This window comes from Spermophilus citellus (genome assembly GCF_964194105.1).
Source record: "Spermophilus citellus genome assembly, chromosome: 2".
Taxonomy (NCBI): domain Eukaryota; kingdom Metazoa; phylum Chordata; class Mammalia; order Rodentia; family Sciuridae; genus Spermophilus; species Spermophilus citellus.
The window spans coordinates 7,140,838-7,161,398 of record NC_138183.1 but is presented as its reverse complement, the minus strand read 5'-3'; the positions used below and the strand labels follow the sequence as shown (position 1 = coordinate 7,161,398).

The following is a 20,561-nucleotide window of genomic DNA, read 5'->3' as shown; positions in this document are numbered from 1 at the left end:
CTTCAACCTGCCATCCTCCTGCCTCAACCTCCAGAACCCTTGGGATCACAGGCATGGCCCCTGCACTGGCTCAGGGGCCTATATTTATGTACAACACACCACTGTGGGTACAGAAGCAGGTAGGTTTTGATTGTTCACTCATACTGGGGCAGGAACAGTTCAGAAAGCTGACTGGTGGCTGTCTTCTGGTGACCTGGCAGGGGACAGCCATCTCGCCGGCATCGCACAGTGCTGGAGAGCGGGAGGCTCTGCTTTGAGGCCCAGTGCCGACCAGCTCTCCTAGTGCTCCCGGGGGCCACTCTGCTCTCGGGGGGAGAGTGGTGGGACCAGGGGCAGTGGGCACTCACGGTAGACAGACACGAGGTTGTACAGGGCCCAGGTGGCCCAGTGCTGGCTGACGGGAGAGATGCCCTGGGGAAGGAGGCGGAGAATTGGCTCAAAGGACCTAAGGAAGAGGAACCAAAGTCATTTCTGCTGGGGAGTGGGGTGAAGCTTTTCTTGCCTGAGGCTTCTCCACCCTGAAGGGTCCTTAGGACGAACAAGGGTAAGACGCCAGGGAGAAGCAGAGCTGGCCCTTTACCTCACTGCAAGCTCCACCAAGGAACTCCCAAGAGCCCAAGAAGGAGGCAGGAGGCCACAAGTCGGGTGGGGCAGAAAGCTGAGGAACTCAGCACAGGGGTCCAACGTGGGGTGGGGAGGGGAAAAGCAAAGCAGGAAACAGAAGAAAGAATGACCGCACCTCCTCCCAGGGTCATGCGTGGGCCAACCTGAAGTTATGGTTCAAAAGCCCCAAAAAAAGGTACCAGGAAAAGCTCAGGGCCGGCACCCCACCCCACCCCACCCGGGAGCTGTAGTACTTGGGGCCTCAGCAGAGCTGTGGTGTGATCCCGACCCTCCACTGTGCATGCCCAACGTATCCGTCCACCAGGACAGCACGGCACAAAGCAAGTGACTCAATCATACGGTGGTGAGGGAGACCAGCCTGGTCAATGGTGATGCTGTCACAGTGCAGTAGCAGCTGACGCCAGTGGAACTGGAAGGAATGACATGTGTGCCTAGAAAAGCTGCGGGAAGAGGGGGCCCGAAGGCCAGCGGCGGGGTTCCAGGGAGCGCGAGTGTGATGCCCCATGGAGCACAGGCGAAGAGCACCAGGCGGCACAAGTGGTCCGTGTCCTCTGTGCCCTTGGCTGTGTGTGGCTGTACCTCAAGGAGTAAGAACAAAACCCCGTGGAGGACTAGGAGGAAGGCAGACTCTGGCCAGACCTGTGGGGACAGCGTCCCGCCTGCACCTCCCGGGCTGCGCCGCACCTGTAGTTGATATTCCTCCGGGAGTTGATGTCCCAGCTCTGGATGGCTGCCCACATGCGCTCCTCCACCTCCTCCCGCTGCGGCTCACAGACGCCCCAGGCCTCGGGCCCATCAAACATGATGTGGGAGAGGACACCACAGGCGTTGTAGGAAACCTCGATGCCGTCAGCCTTGCTCTCCAGCAGGTTGCTACCAGAAAGAAATGGAGCCCCGTCCCTCTTCCCATACTGCCAAGGGGTTGCCACTTAGGAACCAGATGCCAGGGTTACTATTTACTTCTTTGTCACTTGTTTATACTCAGACTCCTTCCAAAGGGATTTGAGGTTACTTAAGAGAGTTACAAGAGGATCATTTGTAGAAAGTTGAAAGAATAAGAAACACATTACAGCGGGAAGGCTACATTTGTAACAGAAACCTAGGCCAGAAACAGTGTGGCAACCGAGCAGACCATAGTTCTAAGTATCCCTGCAGCCAAGGCAAAAAGGGAAAGGCAACCTGAAGACGCTGATGAACTGGGAAGTCATTAGCTGAGGCCGCAACTCCTTCACCTCTGCCACATTCCCCAAGAGTCCCAGCATATTTCGATGCAGTTCCTGCTTTTCTGGGAATTCCTGGCAAAATGAGAGCCATTGCAGCCAGTTAGCACTTAATCACTTAGTTTCTGGCGCATTAACCTGAAAGCTTGCGGGCATCTATCTGGCCATTCCAACTAGACAAAGGGGTTACCATAGGCCTCCTGCTTTCCAGTGGACCAGGGCAGCTGGCACTCTCAATAAGGGATTAAAAGTGGAGGATCCTTATATGAGACAAAGGTTGAGAAGAGATCTGAGCTCTCGACAAACATGGTTCCATTTACCAAGGCTCAGAATATTCATTTCTGGGATGCCCTTGAAGTCTAGAGTGAGGATCAGAGCCTGCTTTTAGGCTGACAGATCGTCCTACTGGACAGAATTCTGTCCAGCTGATGCCATGATGGACTCCAGCCAGCGTGGGCAACCTGAGAAATGATGGCTGGGAAAGAGGATGGGGCTGGGTTTCCCATGGAGGTGGGAGGAGGGCCCTAAAGAGTCCCAGCCAGACCAAGCAGGTGAGGGGGGTCTCGCCCTGTTCCCAGCCAATCCTGGGCTGGGGGGCCCATGAGGTGGCCCGTGGGAGCCCATGAGGAGTGTTAATGGGTCTAGCCGGGGGAGCCTAGGGTCAGGAGAGCGTTGCACAGCCACCTGGGGCACCTGCACTGCAAGGTGGACCCTACCTTCAGGCAGTCGAGGAAGAGCTTCATGCCATTGAAATTGAGGAACATCTCGCAGTTGTCAGGCGTCTCATCTGTGATGTTCCACAGGGCGCTCCAGGAAAACTCCATCACCTGGTCACACTGGGAGGAGGGGCAGGGCTCAGCACCTGGATAACACATGGACGTCCCCGGGCAAGCCTTTCCCTCTGGGCTGGGGGAAGGGCGGAGTGGCTCCTGAAGACCCGACTTACTATCTTGTCCAGCAGCTTCTTCTGGATCAGCTTCAGCATGGTCTGTGGGTGGAAGAAGGAACTTGCCAGAGGGCCGGGCTCCAAACGAGCTTGCCCCCAGAAATGGAGAGGAGAGCTGGTGATCCGTTCTTGACCAACACATCCTAACAAGATCAAATCTCCATATGGCTCTGGGAGGCTACTGGAAGGCTCAGGAAGCACAAGTGCTTGGAACTTGGCACCAGGAAGCCCGGGTGTGGGTCCCAGCCCTGAGCTGACTCGCTGTGACTTTGGCCATGGCCTTCCCTCTAGTAGCCTGTGCTTCCTCAGCAAAATAGGAGAGGAGGGGAATCCTCGTCAGCCTTCTCTATGCTCCTCAACTGGCTCCTGGCCCAGGAGAGGAGTGGCTTGTCCTGGGTGGGGAAGTGCTGTGGACACAGGGACCCCAGACAAGCACCGTGCTTCTCCCTCAAGAGCTAGCTGGGCCAGGGGAGGGGAGGCCCACGCGGAATGTGCTGGCCTCATCTGGCTGGGTGCATATGGGAACACCAATCTGGTCTGAGGAGGCAACAATGACTTGTAAAGTGGGACCGGATAGATGAGCAGCAGGGGATGGGAGAAGGGTGAGGAATCCACAGTCATAAGCAACATTCACCACTAAGAAATTCTTCCAGGAGCTGGGGATGAGCTCAATGAGAGAGACATGCTTAGCATGCCCAAGGGTCTGGGTTTGATTCCACAGCACCGGAAAAAAAGAAAAGGGAGGAGGAAGTGCTTTCCTTGGTCTAGTCTAAATCCTTCCTGCCTCCATGTACCTTCCTCCCCACTCCTCACATCCAGCCCCAGTCCCCCCCACCCACACGGTCTATGATGGAGTGTGGCAGGCAGGGCTCCTCAGTGACAGGCAGAAGCAAGCCACACATACCACGACAAAGCCCATCTTGCCCACGGCTTCCTTGTGGTCATTGTCCACCTGGCAGACCAGGGCATTGCACAGATGCACGGCGATGCGCTGGATGGACTCATCCTGCCGGGTGGGGTTGAGAATGCTGAGCAGCAGTTCATTGACCCGGCGGTACTGGAACTCCAGCTCCTCGGGGATGCTGAAGTTGCAAAGGGTCAGGCAGCAGTTCCGCTGCACCTGGGCAGGGTGGGAGACAAACAGAGCAAGTTCAGGGCTGGACTCGGGAGCAGAGCTCAGGGGCAGGGCTCAGGGTGCTCTCAGGAGGCACGAGGTCACCTGAGCTGGGTGGTCCAGGCTCTCTGGAAGAAATACTCATAGAGAAGAATGCAAGAAGAACCATAAGTGCATGATTTTATAATTATAAAACGAACACACAGGTAGCTACCACCTGTGTCAGGAAACAACACTGACAAACCCAAAAGTCCCCATGTGTCCGTTCCTGACCATAAGAGCTAGCCCCGCCCCCAACCCAGGAAATCAGTCAATCTCTCTCTTTCTGTGGTGCCAGGGATTGAACCCAGGGCTCCTACATGCTAGGCAGGCACCCTTCCACCGACCTACAGCCCAGCCCTTCTTATTTCTTCATCTTATTGCGTTTCTGGTTTTTGTTGTTGTTTTTGAACCCAGTTCAATCCCCAGTACCACTAAGCTACATCCCCAGAATTTTTAATTTTTTTTTAATATTTTAGTTGTAGGTGGACACAATAATCTTTATTTTTTTGTGGTGTTGAGGATCAAACCCAGTGCCTCACGCGTGCTAGGCAAGTACTCTACTGCTAAGCCCCATCCCCAGACCTTTTTTTTTTTTAATATAGTTTTAGTTGTAGAGGGACACACATATCTTTGTTTATTAATTTATTTTTTATGTGGTGCTGAGGCTCGAACCAGTGCCTCACACATGCTAGGCAAGAGCTCTGCCACTGAGCTATGGCCCCAACCCTTTTTTAACATTTTTATTTTGAGACAGGGGCTTGCTAATTTGCTGAGGCTGGCCTTCAATTTGTGATCCTCCTGCCTCAGTCTTTTAAGTCACTGGGATTACAGGAGTGCTCCATCACGCTTGGGTCTCCTTGCTCTTTCTGCTCAACAGTTTGCAAGATCACTTCACTGCAATATAGTATTCCATTGAATGGTACTCCAGTTGAGCCATCCATTCCTCTGCTGATGGACATTACATGACTTCCACAGTTGGCCACTATACACAGTGTACTGTACATGGCATGGGCTACTCTAGGGCCCACATGCCTGGTGGGACTTCTGGATCACACGGTGTGCATATCTTCAACTTTACTAGGTAATGCCCAACTTTTACAGAGTGGCCATGCTAGTCGATACTCCTAGCAGCAGTGTCTGAGGCTCTGGTTGCTCCACATGCTCAGTTGCTCTCCACACTGTCTGCAGGTTTACATGTAGTTTTACAGTGTCAGCACGTTTTCCTTACCATCTAATTTCCTCCTTTATTGGATGTTCACCATAGTTTATTAAACATGTAATTTAGAGAACATAACCCTTGATTAACTTTTAGTTTTTTTTTTCCTCCAACAAGCTTCTCTCTCTCTCTCTCGCTCTCTCTCTCTCTCTCACACACACACACACACACACTCTTTTTCTTTTGAGGTGCTGAGGATGGAATCCAGGGCTTCATGCATGCTAGGCAAGTGTTCTATAACCGAGCATACCAACCCTTTTTAAAGTTTATTTTGAGACAGGGTCTCACTAAATTGCTCAGGTTGGCTTCTAATTCATGATCCTGCCTCAGCCTTGAGTAACTAGGATTACATGTGTGCACCACTGTCCGCAGCCTCCCATTTTTTTTCTTTTTGGTACAGAATTGAACCAGGGGAGCTTTACCACTAAGACACATCCCTGGCCCTTTTTTATTATGAGATAGGGCCTCACTAAATTGCTGAGGCTGGCTTTGAACTTGTGATCCTTCTGCCTCAGCCTCTCAATCTGCTGGGATTACAGGTGTGTGCCATGGTGCCAGGCCTGTTATTATTATTATTTTTTAATTTAAGAAAAGCTGGGCTGGGGATGTGGCTCAAGCAGTAGTGCGCTCACCTGGCATGCGTGCGGCCAGGGTTCGATCCTCAGCACCACATACAAACAAAGATATTGTGTCCACCGAAAACTAAAAAATAAATATTAAAAAAAAATTAAAAAAAAAGAAAAGTTGAAATTATAAAAGCAATACTTATTTGCTGTAAAAATTCATATAGAGCTGGGGATATAGCTGTTGGTAGAGTGCCTACCTTACATGCACAAGGGCCTAGGTTTGATCCCCAGCATCACACAAAAAAGTTCATATAATGCTATCCGAGCAGAAAAGTCTCCCATTTCATTCCCCAGAAATGATCACTGTTAATGATAGTGCACATCCTTCTAGATTTTTTCCATCATGAAAATACAAACATATATTTGTGGGGGAGGAGGTGGACATTTTTCCATGTAGGATCTAGAGATTCTTTTTTTTTTTTAATTGAGTTGCAAATGGGGCTGGGGCTGTAGCTCAGAGGTAGAACAGTTGCCTAGCATGTGTGAGGCACTGGGTTCGATCCTCAGCACCACATAAAAATAAAATATTGTGTTCACCTAAAACTAAAAAATAAATATAAAAAAAATAAAAATAAATTTAGTTGCAAATGGACACAATACCTATATTTATTTTTCTGTGGTGCTGGGGCTCAAACCCAGTGCCTCCCACACACTAGGCAAGTACTCTACCCATGAGCCATAGCCCAGCCCAGGACCTAGGGATTCTACCATAATAGCCCATTGTGTGGCTGGACCATATGTTACTTTTCCAGTACCCTATTCCTAAAGTATTTTAGTTTCCTCTGATTTCTACTTAATCAAATAAGGGTGTACATATGTGTGTCTGTGTGTGTGTATGTGTATTATTATTATTATTGGTGTTGGGGATTGAACCCAGGGGTGCTCTACAACTGAGCTACATTCTTGGTCCTTTTATTTTATTTTATTTTAATACAGAGTCTCGCCAAACTGCTGACACTGGCCTTAAGCATCTGATCCTCCTGCCTCAGCCTCCTTAGTCACTGGGATTACAGTTGTGTACAGGTATATGCCCAGCCCCAGTATCCATTTCTAACTGGATTGAAAAATAGATACCTTTAAAATTTTCATAGGTTCTTCCAATTGTCCCCCAAAAGACTGTACAATTCATCCCACACCAGTAGAAAGTATAAGGGTGCTCTGCACTCCTTGGTCAATGTTGAGTACCAACATGCTGTTAAGATTACATGTGATATCTTGTTATTTTAATTGCCATTTGTTTTATAGGGCTTATTTATTCATCTGGGAGTTTCCAATTAGATTTTTTTTCCATTAAAAAAAAAAAAACGGGGTAGAACACTTGCCTAGCACATCACATAAAAAAATGAATAAATAAGGGCTAGGGTTGTGGCTCAGTGGTAGAGTGCTTGCCTAGCATGCAAGAGGCACTGGGTTTGATCCCTAGCACCACATAAAAAAATAAAAAACAAATAAAATGAAGGTATTGTGTCCATCTTTTTTTTTTTTCAGAGTGGAAAATTAGAAGTTTATTAAAGGACAGCAGAAAAGACTTCTCCCGGAGGAAGAAGGGGACCCAAGAGATGGAATCCCGGTATTGTGTCCATCTACAACTAAAAATATAAAAATAAAATAAAATAATTTAAAACAAGAATAAATAAAAGATAAGGTTAAAAAATATTTTTAAAAATATATATCCCAGCCAGGTGCAATGGTGCACACTTGTATTCCCAACAAGGCAGGAGGCTGAGGCAGGAGAATCACAAACTCAAGGCCAGCCTCAGTCACTGAGCAAGAGCCTGTCCCAAAATAAAAAATAAAAAGGGTTGGGGATGTGGCTCAGTGACAAAGTGCCTGCTTTCAATCCCCAGTACAAAAAGAAAAGACATTGCTTTTCATCTGATTATAAAATTGATCTTAATGTAGAAAGAACAATCACTGTGAAGGCTGGAGAAGTGGGTGTTCTCATCCCTGCAGCGGGTGTGTCCCTACATGGGCCTTTCTGGGGCACAATGTGGCAACACATGCCAGATGCTTAAAAACACGCACACACATTGCCTGTGCAATTCTACTCTAGAAATACATTATGATGATGATCAATTAACTGAAAAGTAAAAGATTAAAAAGCAACCTAAATTTTCCACCACGGGGAACCTGACTCAATAATTTGGCAGAGCCCTAACCTGCAAGCCTGTGGTATGGGGCTCGGCCATCGCCTCAATGCTCCCTTAGAGGCCATGGCTGAGTGGTCACTCTGTGGAAAAGGACAGTGGGTACCATGTTGGGGTCAACAATTATAAAACTGAATTGTCAGAGCCAGCTGTATCTGGAGCTTGGAGCAGACTATGAATGATTTTCAATTTCTAGACAATTCAGTCTTGTATTATTTGAGGTATTTTGTTTTTAGCTTTTTTTGTTTTGTTTTTGGTACTGGAGATTAAATACTAGGGTCCTGTACCACTGAGCTACATTCCCAGTTCTTTTTACTTTGCTAAGTTGCCTAGGCAACCCTTGAATTTGGAATCTTCCTGCCTCAGCCTTCCGAGTTGCTGGGATTACAGGTGTGTACCACTGTGTCCAGCAAAGATTTAATCATTTTTTTTTTAGCATTAGATAGCTTACTTTTTAATAAGAAAAGAGACAGTATTTTTAAAAAATTGTGCTGGAGGGCTGGGGATGTGGCTCAAGTGGTAGCGCGCTTGCCCGGCATGCGCGGGGCGCTGGGTTCGATCCTCAGCACCACATAAAAAATAAAATAAAGATGGGGCTGGGGATGTGGCTCAAGCAGTAGTGCGCTCGCCTGGCATGTGTGTGACCCAGGTTTGATTCTCAGCACCACATACAAACAAAGATGTTGTATCTGCCGAAAACTAAAAAAAAAAAAAAAAAAAAAAAAAAAAAAAAAAAAAAAGATGTTGTGTCCACTGAAAACTAAAAAATAAATATTAAAAAATTCTCTCTCTCTTTAAAAAAAAATTGTGCTGGATGTGGTGGCAAAGGCTTATAATCCCAGGAAGCTGAGACAGGAGCATGCCAAGTTCAAGCAACTTATCGAGACTATCTTAAGATGAAAAAAGAGGGCTGGGAGTGTAATGTAGCTTGATGGTAGAATGCAGGTCCAATCCCTAGTATCCCTCCCAAACTTTTTTGTGGGCTGGGGATGGGATGTAGGTTCAATGGTAGAGTACTTGCTTATGTGCAAGGCCCCAAGTTTGATCCCAAGTACCAGGAAAAAAAAGAAAACTGTTAGGGTTGGGGATTTGGCTAGTTGGTGGTAGAGCATTTACATAGCATCACAAGGCCCTGGGTTCCATCACACACACACAAACATACACACTCTCTCTCTTTTCTCTCTCTCTCTCATACACACACACACACACACACACACACACACACACAAATGTGTTACAAGACATGTTTGCTGACATGAGAGATGCTCACATTCACAAGACACTATTAATGTAAACATTCATATTTTACGAATAGTACAGAGAATTTTGAAAATTACCCCATTTACTAAACACACATCCACAGACTAAAACACAGAACAATATGTATCCATTGGCAATGGTGATTATCTCTGGGTGGTGGGATTAGGGGAGATATTTATTTTATTTTTTTTAACCTCTGTAACTATAATTGTTGTATGGTAAAAAATTTTATTACTTTTATAAGAGAAGTAGCTACTAGAAAGAATACATCAAGACAGAGTGTGCTGGGGCAGAGGGGCAGAAACAGCAGGCCTGAGGCCCCCAGGCAGGAGGCCAGGATCCTTGGACTCCATGTGGAGCAAAGTGACTGAGGGTAGACACTGTGGGTCATGGACCACTGATGGGGCTGTGTTCTGGCGAACCTGAGTGCCAGATCCAGGAGTCAGAGAGGGTTGCCCTGGGAAGGGGATCTGGGAAGGAGGCACACAGAGCCAGGTAAGGAAGCACTGTATCTGGGCCCAGGGGGCAGGAAAGGGATGCCTAGGCCAGGATGTGTGGGCTGTGGTGGGCAGGGGTCTCACCGTCACCTCCTGGTAGGATTCCATGCCATTCAGCACCACCTGGATGACCTGCCGGCGCAGCTTGACACTCTGCTCTGAGCGATATTCTGAATTGGTCAGGTAGAAGAGTGCAGCGCTGCCTGTCACCTGAATGTTCTTGTCATATTTGTGGCACTTGAGGGCAGTGATGACCAGCTGTGTTAAGACAGGGTGGGGCATGGGTTGGAAGAGCTGTGAGAGTTGCGACAGGTGGGCACTAGGGGGGCTTGGCAGCTCCTCTGGGGCAGGCAGGCCTAGGGAGGGGGTTGGGAGGAGGGCAGGGCCTGGAAGAAGCCAGGGGGAAGCAAGGCAGGCACTGTCGGGTGGGGTTGGGGTTCAGAACGTGTGACTGGCTGCTCCCTGGGGATGCGCAGGGTCTAGAGTTTGGGGCTGACCTTCAGGGCCCTCAGAAGCTGATTGCAGCGTTCAATTCGTGCAATGTCAAAAAGCAGGTTGATGGCCCGCGAGGTGATCTCAGGCCGGTGCTCCGTATAGGCCTCGATGGCATTCAGCACCTGCTCCTCATTTTTGTCACCACTTACCTGGGGATGGGGTATGCTTAGGACAAGCCAGAGGAGGCCAGGGTGGGACCCCAGATCCCAGCTTGGTTTCTGGCCCCAGACACTGCCATGCCCCACCCAGGGCTTCCCTTCTCCCAGAGCTCCCCCTCTCCCATGCACCCTCCACTCCCGCCTCTCACTTTGTAGGCGGGAATGTGTGTGAGGCGACACAGGGAGGTCTCAAAGAGCCCGAGGAACTGCAGTGGCCTCTTCAGAGCCCGGAAAGGCATGATGCTGCTCTTGGAAGGCTCGATGCTGGGAAAGAGTGTACTGGGATCAGTGGCTTGGGGCCTGACCTGGGCCTCTCCCCAAGAGTGGCTAGGCATCTACTTAACGTTCTCTCTCCTAGGCACTCCAGACACTTCCTTTTTAAGTTTTTTTTTTTTCCCTTTTAAGGGTTGGGGACATAGACCCCACCTCTTTTTTTTAATACCTTTATTTATTTATTTTTATGTGGTGCTGAGGATTGAACCCAGTGCCTCACATGTGCTAGGCAAGCGCTCTACCACTAAGCTACAACCCCAGACCTAGACCCCACCACTTGATTGAAGGGTGGCAAGGTCACACTGTAGCAGAATATGTGGGACAGAAGGTATTGTTGCAGCCATCCTTAGAATATACCAACTGCCACTCTAGTCAAGCTGTGCTGTCCTTAGGGTTTACCCTCAATCGCAAAGGGACAAGCTCATCAGGCAAACACCAGCTAGCTGGAACTGGCCACAAGCCAAAGCTAATTACAGGTGGCTGGGTTTGAAGAGACCTCTCCATCAAGCTACCCAGGCACCAACGCCTCTCCAGAGACACCTGATGGGGGCAGATCCTACAGCCTCCTCTCTTATCACACTGTGCCCTCCCTCAGAACAGCTGGCGACTTTCCGGTCTCTCATGCTCTTGGCTGCAGCCCCTGCACACACTGACCCCTCTGCTGGAAAACTTCTCCTTTGGCAAACTCAGAAACTGGTAAACCCATTTCTCCTTCTCTCTCTTTCTTGACCCTCAGGGCCATAGTCCTCCAAATGTCTGTCCTCACTGACTCACAGAGCAGAGTGGGCAGGTCTGATTTGCTTCTTCATCCCAGCCCAGCACAGCCCTTGGCGGAGGGGCCCTTAGTAAGTGCTTGGTGATCAGCTCCTGACCAGCAACCGCAGACGTGGGTCCTACCTGGTCTGCCCGGCTTCCTCGTCCATCTTGGAGATGCTGCAGTTCTCCAGGATCATGTGACCAGAGATGTCCAGGGACATTAGGTTCCCAAGCTTTTGTACAAAGAGGCTCAGCACCTTCCGGGTCAGCTTGAACTTGTAGTAGCTGGAGAGACGGTCTCGGGAGATGTCTAGGTGTCTGGATATTGGGGGGTTGCTAGGTCAGGAGCCCTACTCCTTCAGTCCACAGCAGGGGAGGGCCCATGCCTGCCACAACTACTCCAGGTCATTCTGGGAAAAACCTGAGGGGACCCAGGTGCCCTCAGCAGTCCTCATCTGACTGAAACTCTGGGCTGAGTTTAAGGAACCAATTGGCTCTTGCATCCCCACCCTGGGTTTAGTCAGGGGTCCCTGAACCCTCCAGGATTGACACCACCCTCGTCCCCTCTGCCCTGCCCAGGGAGCTCAGGCCAGCAGCTCACCGCAGCTTGTGCAGCTGGACAATGACACGGATGTGGTCATCTGAAAGGTCCATGTTGTAGAGCACAAGGGACACCAGGCTGTCCTTCCACTGGGTTAGGAAGGCGGCGTCACTCGTCTGAATGCCTGAGAGGTCTAAGGCGGCCAGAGAGTTGAGCGGCCGTAGCAGTGACTCCACAGGGACCCCATCGATCATGCGGCCCAGGTTGAGGAAGCGCAGGCGGCTAAAGCCCTCGAAGGTGAAGTCCTTCACCAGCACCTGGCAGGTGGGGTTGACGAGGCACTCGTCTTCACAGCCCCCCGGGTTCTCCTCCTCGTAGAAAATGTTGGCGCAGCCAAAGAGGCTCAAGGACACCAGGGTGTGGCTGAAACTCCGCAATGTCTGCAGGCTCTTGGCGGACAGCTTCTCACAATTGGTCAGGTACAGCTCAACCAGGTCCTGGGATCAGGCACAGCTTCGTCAACACTAACACCCACCCCTGCCCGCGGCCTTGCCCTGACCTCCAGGTGACTGGGGAGGGGCTCACACAGTGGGAAGGGCACTGGGCACTGGATGGTTGTGCGGGAGGCACCCGGATCTGTCTCTGCCTTTGTCTGACTCTCTCAGCCAACTTCCCCTATCCGTGACCAGTGCCCTGATGAGAACAGTCTTACCTGCTTGCGAATGGCCTCCAGATCCTGGTCCTGCACCAGGTCCTCACGGAGGTGGATCCGGGTGAGGCGGGTACTGCGGGGGTCAGAGAAGAGGCTGAAGAAGCTCTCGTGTGGCTCGAAGGTGCAGGCGGTATTGACCAGCTCCACATACCTGGGAAGAAGAAAACCTGGCTCCAAGAAGGGCCCAGAACCCAGGGCCTCCTTCAGAACACAGCTCTTCTCTCCAAGAAGACTGGCAGAATCGCCCTAGCAGCCGCCGCTGCCCCCGCCGCCGCCTCCTCCTCCTCCTCCTCCTCCTCCTCCTCCTCCTCCTCTTCAACTTGGCTCCATCCTGACTGCACTACAGGTGAGATTGAAGATGCCCCAGAAACCAGAGGTCTAATGGTAGCTCTCAAGGTAACCTAGTGATGCAGGGGCTTCAATCAACACAAAATCCCAAGCTCTTCCTCCCAGAAGCCTAAGCAACACCCCACCAAACAGATACCTGTACCACCTCCCCCAAAGGACACCTGCCTTCACCTGCAGGCCTTCCCAAGACCTTTCAAACAAGTGGATGAAACCAAGGGGTTTGGATTCCCAGCTGGGCACAGGGCAAACCCTCAGTAAGAGCCTACAGAGGCATCAGCCCATACCAGAATCCTGGGCTGCTGGAGGGGTCTGGGGCTCAATGCTCTGAATCTAAATCCTTGCCTGCTGGCTCCCTACCTGGGAAAGTTCATATAAATAACTGAACTTCGGGCTGGGGATGTGGCTCAAGCGGTAGCTCGCTCGCCTGGCATGCGTGCGGCCCGGGTTCGATCCTCAGCACCACATACAAACAAAGATGTTGTGTCCGCCAATAACTAATAAATAAATAAATATTTAAAAAAAATAACTGAACTTCCCTGCACCTCTGTTTCTTTATCTGTAAAATTAAAAGTAACTCTGGTCGGCAAAGTGACCAACCATGCCTGACCCACATTTTGCCCTCAGGACATCATTATGAGTCCAGCTCTATCCTCAGTTCCCACACAGTTCCCATTTTGCTATCCAACTCTTTGGTCTAACTATTCCCCTTCAGGAAATTTCCTTCAGTGCAAGCAAGCTTCCTGGTTGAGCTATATCTGCCTCTAGGAGCACCGAGCAATGGAGAGTCCCTTAAGGGGCTACATAAAGATTTTCTGGCCCTGCGCAGTGGTGCATGCCTGTAATCCTGGCAGCTCAGGAGGCTGAGGCAAGATCTCAAGTTCAAAGCCAGAAAGAAATTTAGGAAGGCCCTAAGCAACTTAATGAGACCCTGTCTCAAAATTTAAAAAAATAAAAAAGGGCTGGGGATGTGACTCAGTGGTTAGGTACCCTTGGGTTCAATCCCTGGAACAAAACAAACAAACAAAAAAACAAAACAAAACCTTCTGGATGGTTTCATCTCTGGCCATGGATCCATTATTCTAGTAGCAGCCCATCAACCCATGTGTCTGTGTTCACTTAATTCACAGGTGCAGACACCCATAGAAGTACACACACACGGGTTAGCACATAACTCCTTCATTTACACGCAGGCTCTTACCCCATCTCATCCCTAAATGTACACATGCAATTTCATACCACATATGTATAAATACCCATTTCTTCATGTGCACATCCCTGTATACACATACCAACATGCACACAGGCAAACTCTTATGCTTACGGATACAACACCATTCTCCTGCACCCACATGGTCCTAATATCTCTGCACAAACTCATGCTAAGACCCCCACCCTGTCCCAGCCCTGAGGCTTGCTCACTCATTGACCAGCCGGTCACAGATCTCGCTGGGCAAGAAGATGTCTGGATGTAGCCGCAGGGTCTCCTTATCCAGCAGGTAGCCCAGGGTGCCATCCAGGTTGCGTAGGCAGAAGTCAGTACAGAGGGTCATCAGGGACTCGGGCGTATCAGACGCCATGCTGGGAGCAGGCAGGTGGCCACTCCAGGACAAGGGCCCCAAGGGCAACAGTGACTCCCCAGTACTCAAGGGATCATTGGCAGAGCTACAGCCTGGGGAATGGGAAAGAAGCCAAGTGAACCATAGATAAGGGTCAGAAGCATCAGCTGCCCTATGTCCATTCTTTGAGTAGGGAAACAGGCCCCCGACATCACACTCAAATTAGCAGGTTGGTAGCACTAGGCCCAGGACTCTTGATTCCCTCTTTTACCCATCTCTGCTGTGCCACAATCTATGTACAATCTGACCTTCAAAGAATGGGGGCCTTGGGCTGGGCTTGTGGCTCAGTGGTAGAGCGTTCGCCTAGCATGTATGAGGCACTGGGTTCAATCCTCAGCACCATGTAAAAATGAAATAAAGATACTGTGTCCACTACAACTAAAAAAATAAATATTTAGGAAAAAAAAAGAAGGGGGGCCTTGTCCAACTGTTTCCTTGATTTTTACAATGCCTATGGGTGGACATCTGTGTTGAGGACCACTGCTTGGGAGGGGATAACAGGGACCTTCACCATCTGCTTCTCAAGACCCTAACTGCTACAGCAAGGTGACCTGTGTTGTGGGGTCCTTCCTCATCTGTGTAGAGTTCCCTCTGCGGAGAACAGTGCCAGGGCTTCACAGACACAATATCTTCAAATCTCATGGTATATGACTAAAAATGGAGGTGCCTCTCAAGGGAAATAAAAATATATGTTGATGTCAAAACTTGTACATGAATGTTCATAGAAGCATTATTTGTAGTAACCAAAAGATGGAAACAACTCAAATGATATCAACTGATGAAGGGATGAACAAAACGTGGTTCATCCACAAAAGGCTGAATATCACTGAGCCATAAAAAGCTGAATATTATTCATTCACAAAAATACTGATGTAGCATTGGACCTTGGAAGTGTTATGCTAAAGTCAGGTGTGGTGGTGCATACCTGTAATCCCAGCTGCTTGGGAGGCTGAGGCAAGTTCAAGGCCAGCCTGAGCAACTTAGTGAGACTCTGTCTCAAAATAAAGAGTAAGAAGGGCTGGGGATGTAACTCAGTGGTAAAGCACCCCGAGTTCAATCTCCAGAACCAGAAGAGAAAACAACACCACTACCACTGGCCGGCAGTACCTAGCATTGGCTAAGACATGCAACAACGGAAGTCCACTGTTAGTGGGAGTGTAAATCAGTGTGCATGGAGAGTGCAACGAAACACTGTTATAACACTTTACTGAAGCTGAATATACATATATTCAAGGTTCAGCAATTTTGCTCCCAGGTAGATAACCAAAGAGATGAACATTTGTATATGAACATTCACAGCCACAGCACCATGAAATGGCCCCAAACAGAAAAGGACCTGGATGTCCACTGAGATTGGGATAATATTGCATATTCACCAGATGAACTGCACTGCCATGAGAATCACAATCTAATTAATAGCTTGAATGGACCACACAAGTAAAGCAGCTGGACACAAAAGTATACATTATATCAATCCATTTAGGTATCACTCCTTTAAATTCAAAACCGCAGTCTAATCTGTGGTTCCTTAGATGGGAAGGGTGACTGGAAGCGGGTTTCTTTTCCTTTTCTTTTTTGCTTTGTTTTGTTTTTGGTTCTTTTCTTTTTTGCTTTGTTTTGTTTTTGGTACTGGGAACTGAACTCAGGAGAGCGTCACACTGAGTCACATCCCCAGCCCCTTATTTTTTATTTTGAGACAGGGCCTTACTAAATTGTGAGGATGGCCTTGAACTTGCAATACTCTGGAAGAGGGTTTCTATGGTGCTGATGAGCTTGTAGCCTTTTATTTGAGTGCTGGATACAGACATATTCACTTTGAATATTCCTGAAGCTATATATCATTCTGTGTGCACTTTTTCAAATGTATAATTCAATATAAAGGTAAGAAAATGATCTGGACACCAAAAAGGCATATGCTTAGAAGGACAGGAGGCCTCGTGCACATCTGTAAACTCAGCAACTCACAAGGCTCAAGCAGGAGGATTACAAGTTTGAGGCCAGTCTCAGCAACTTAGCAAGGCCCTGTCTCGAAATAAAAAATAAAAAGGGCTGAGGATGTAGATTACTGGTAAAGTGCCTCTGGCTTCAATTCCCAGTACCAAAAAAAAAAAAAAGGAAAAAAAATGGAGAGGAGTTGGTCAAGTGATAATCTAGCTAATAATGTACTGATCACCACTAGAGACTGAACAGTCACATTTAAATTGGTTGAACAAGAACAATTTCTAGCCAGGCATGTCGGTACATGCCTGTAGTCCCAGCCATTCAGGAGGCAGAGGTGGGAGGATTGCTTGAGCCCAGGAGTTCAAGGCCAGCCTGGGCAACATAGTAAGAGATCCCTCCCCCCGCAAAAAAAAAGAAAGAAAGAAAAAATTTCTAGGGGCCGGGGCTGTGGCTCAGTGGTAGAGCACTTGCCTAGCATGGGTGAGGCACTGGGTTCGATCCTTAGCACCACAGAAAAATAAATAAATAAATAAAACAAAGGTATTGTCCATCAACAATTAAAAAAAAATTAAAAGAAAAAAAGAAAGAAAGAAAATTTCTAGAACCTAGGACAATCAGGAGTTAAACCCTAACCAACATTTTCTTATTAAGGTCTGTATCAAAGAGGAGGAAATAAACAAGCAAAACTAGTCTACAGTATTAGAAGTCAGGGTAGTATCTACCTTTACAGGCAAGCAGGAATTAGGTGACAGAGTGGCTTCTGGGACAAGTGTGTTCGCTTATGGAAATCCATCAAACTCTGCACTCACATTTTGTGTGCCTTTTATTATGCATGTTACACAGTGGGCTGTCTGTATCCAGGGGTTCTACTTCCACAGATTCAATCAAACGTGAATCAAAAATATATATTTTTTTAATTGTCTGTACTGCATGGAACTTCTACAGACTTTATTCTGTCATTATTCCCCATGTAAGACAGTGTAACTACTTACTCAGCAGGTGCATTGTAGTATATATCATAAGTAATCTAGAGATGTTTTAGAGTACATGTGAGGATGTGTATAGGCTTTCCACAAATGTTATACCATTTTATGTAAGGGACGTGGACATCTTGGTATCCAAGAGGGGTCCTGGAAGCAGTCTCTGATGAACACTGAGAGATGACTATTTTAAACAAGTTTTTAGGGTGTTAGGGGTACAGTGAATGAGGACTTGGATTTGATCTTCATTACCCCCAAAAAAGTTTTTAAAAAACGGCAGGTTCTGTGGTCAGACAGATCAACGCTTTAACTCCAAAATTTACTAGTGATTTATTTAACCTCTCCAGACCTGTTTCCTCAGGGCTGAAGAGCAAATGAGACAATGCTGGGGACATGTGTAGTACCGGCTTGATGCAAACAGAACACAACATATTCTGGTTATAACCCCTGTCACAGATGGGGAAACTCAAGCTCGGAGACAGAGGCCACTGTACAAATGGAGGCTGCAATGCATTGTGGGCTCTGCAGCCAGCAGCTCTGAGCTCAAGCGCAGCACCACCACTCACCAGTGACCAAGCTGGACAAGTGAAGTTGGGTGGACCTAGCTCCAAGTCTCAGCTCTGTCACATAAGAGCAGGTGGATCTGAGCAAGGGTCTTCCCCTCTCTGTGCTTCAGGGTCTTTTTCTATAAAATAGGGTCACAGTCCCCTACCCATAGTACCGCATGAAGATTACATGGAATAATACAGACAGGACCTTGCATGGTGGCTGCAGGTAGTAATTACTCGATAAAAGAAAATCATCCTTATCATTATCATCTTCGCCGTCTCCTACGCCATCTGCCTGGCCTCCACACAGAGCAGGGTCTGTCCCAGCCCAGCTCCAGCCTGGGGCTGCCAGGCCTGGGCCTCCCACAAGGCCCATTGTTGTGTCAGCTGCCCCATTGGCAATGTGACACCCTTAGGAAAGGCACCAGAAGTGGGCTGCCTGGATCCCAGGCATGTCCATCCTCTGCCTTCATTGGTTTCTGGATCTTCAGGACCCAGCAGCTCTCCACTGGGAGCCTGGAACCAGGAGGCCCCACCCTGCTGGGAACCAGCAGGTCCAACTCTTCCAGCAGTCACTTAAGGCCTCTGGAATTAGAACCAGCTCTCTGCCTTGCTCAGTCCCTTCTGACCCCCTACTCTGGTCAGTCTGGCCTCCTTCACTGGACTGGCAAGACACCCTAGGCCCAGGTCACCTTCAGACCTTTGCTCAGTCTATTCTCTTTCAACAGAAGCCATCCAAATTTAACTCATTATGCCACTTTCTACTCTAAATACTGTTTCTCTACCCTCCATCTACATACACATTCATGTCCTCCCTTCAGAAAGCATCTCCTGACCACGCCAGCCCATCCTACCTCCAAACTCACTTCTTATTTAGCTGATCCTATAACCCAGTGCCAAGGGTACTTACTTTGCAAAGCCATCCCTGACCTGGCAGGGTGCTCCTGCTGCGCATCCTCCGTGGGCCCTGCCCCAAAGCTAGAAGAGTCTAATCATTTAGTTTCCTTGACAGCCAGCAGCTCATGAGAGTAGGAAGTCGGCAGCCTGTTTGGCATCATGTCCCTGGGCCTGTGCACCCAGCAACTCTCTCTGAGTGCTATGGATCCAATAGTAAGCAAACCAGGCAAGATCCTTACCCTCCTGGGACGTTCTAGCTCTGGGGGGACAGACATCCACCTAGGAAGTACATGAATGCACCTCACACAAGTAGACCAGTATTCTGAAGGCCAGTGTTCTGAGGCTCTGCGGGACTAACTAGGGGCCCTGCTCTAGGCTGGGGAATCATGGCAGGCTCCTTCGGAAGTCACAATTCAGCTCAAAAGATGAGTCCTAGTTAATTCTGGTAGTGAGAAAAGAAGAGAAACGTGTTCTAAGAAGAAGGAACAGATGAGCACAGGCTAGAAGTGGGGGTTGCAGGGTTGATGCCATGGGCTCAGGCCCAGGACTGCTGGCTAAATGAACAAGGGTGGCACTGGGCACCCAATGCGGGGCCTGATACCCAGGACAGTCTCAACAAGTCTTTATGGCAGCAGCGATGAAGGCCTCAAAGTCTGAGTCCCATGAAGTTGGGAAAGGGTCCATTGCGCCCAGGACCCTGCTGGCCGCTCAGTGGCTGCAGGTGGAGCCTTGCGCCTGAGTGGGAAGAGCTGCAGGGGCTCTTCTTTCCTGAAGGTCTGATCTCAGGTCCCTGCCCCCATGTGGAGGAAACACCACCATGTCTATTGCCCAGGCCACCAAAAGCCCCCAAGGACAACCCTGGCCGAAGGTGCCATCTGCTAACCTCCCTTTGGCAGTGCTAACCCAGCTGCCAGAGGCCAGGGTAGGCTGGAAGAGGAAGAAGCCTTTCTCATCTTGGCACAGAGGCCGGCAGGCCTGAGGGCTAGAACACCCTGCCACTTGTGCCCCAGCTAGCTGCAGGCCTGGCACCTGCTAGAGGCAGCCATCTCCCCACCTACTCCATCTCCTGGGGCCTTAGGGATCCTCATTCTCATGGCAGGCACTGGCCAGGTGGAATTCTATGCTTTTGTCAGTCCCTTTTTCTTGCAGATTTCCTAAAACTGAATCCATCACAAGCTTAAAAAATTCCGGGGGAAAGGGACAGTGGGAGAGAAGAGAAAAATAACAGTGACAGTGCCAGCAGCGGCAATAGCAGCTGCCACCTTGCCTCCATGTTGGGCGCTCCAGACTGGTACTAAGCTCTTTATAGGCTTTACTTTGTATAGTCTCTTATTTAACCAACAAAACAACAGGTCCCAGTGCCCTGTACTTGGAGTGAATTCATCATTTGCATAACAATTTGTCTATGACCCCTCTCCCAGTACAGCTCCAGAGATGGGGACTGTCTCCTCCCTGCACATCCTCTGCACCCTCCCTGCCGCTTGTGCCTGGCATCTAGCAGAGCACAGGTTGCTGTGTGGGAATCTCCTCACAGGAGATCTACTAGGCTGGGACCGCTAGCCCATTTGCTGATAAGTTTGCCAGGCGCACACACTAATCCAGAG

At 49.0% G+C, this 20,561-nt stretch overlaps 1 protein-coding gene across 4 annotated transcripts in view; it reads right to left on the bottom strand.

Moving 5' to 3' along the window:
• ZER1 (zyg-11 related cell cycle regulator) overlaps window positions 1-20,561 on the bottom strand; it is a gene marked incomplete at its 3' end in the record, with an annotated part of 29,312 nt that overhangs the window by 4,105 nt on the left and 4,646 nt on the right. For 3 of the 4 annotated variants that reach the window (XM_081279013.1, XM_081279014.1, XM_081279015.1), the window contains 13 exons: window positions 14,395-14,644; window positions 12,628-12,778; window positions 11,976-12,412; window positions 11,516-11,692; window positions 10,495-10,609; window positions 10,190-10,336; window positions 9,777-9,950; window positions 3,695-3,910; window positions 2,791-2,832; window positions 2,561-2,680; window positions 1,804-1,919; window positions 1,309-1,497; window positions 348-445 (listed from right to left, as the gene is read on the bottom strand). In XM_081279013.1, coding sequence (XP_081135139.1) covers window positions 348-445; window positions 1,309-1,497; window positions 1,804-1,919; window positions 2,561-2,680; window positions 2,791-2,832; window positions 3,695-3,910; window positions 9,777-9,950; window positions 10,190-10,336; window positions 10,495-10,609; window positions 11,516-11,692; window positions 11,976-12,412; window positions 12,628-12,778; window positions 14,395-14,644 — 2,232 coding nt within the window. Of the gene's footprint in view, window positions 1-347; window positions 446-1,308; window positions 1,498-1,803; window positions 1,920-2,560; window positions 2,681-2,790; window positions 2,833-3,694; window positions 3,911-9,776; window positions 9,951-10,189; window positions 10,337-10,494; window positions 10,610-11,515; window positions 11,693-11,975; window positions 12,413-12,627; window positions 12,779-14,394; window positions 14,645-20,561 lie in introns of those variants that run through there. The other variant, XM_081279012.1, reaches the window with a different exon arrangement.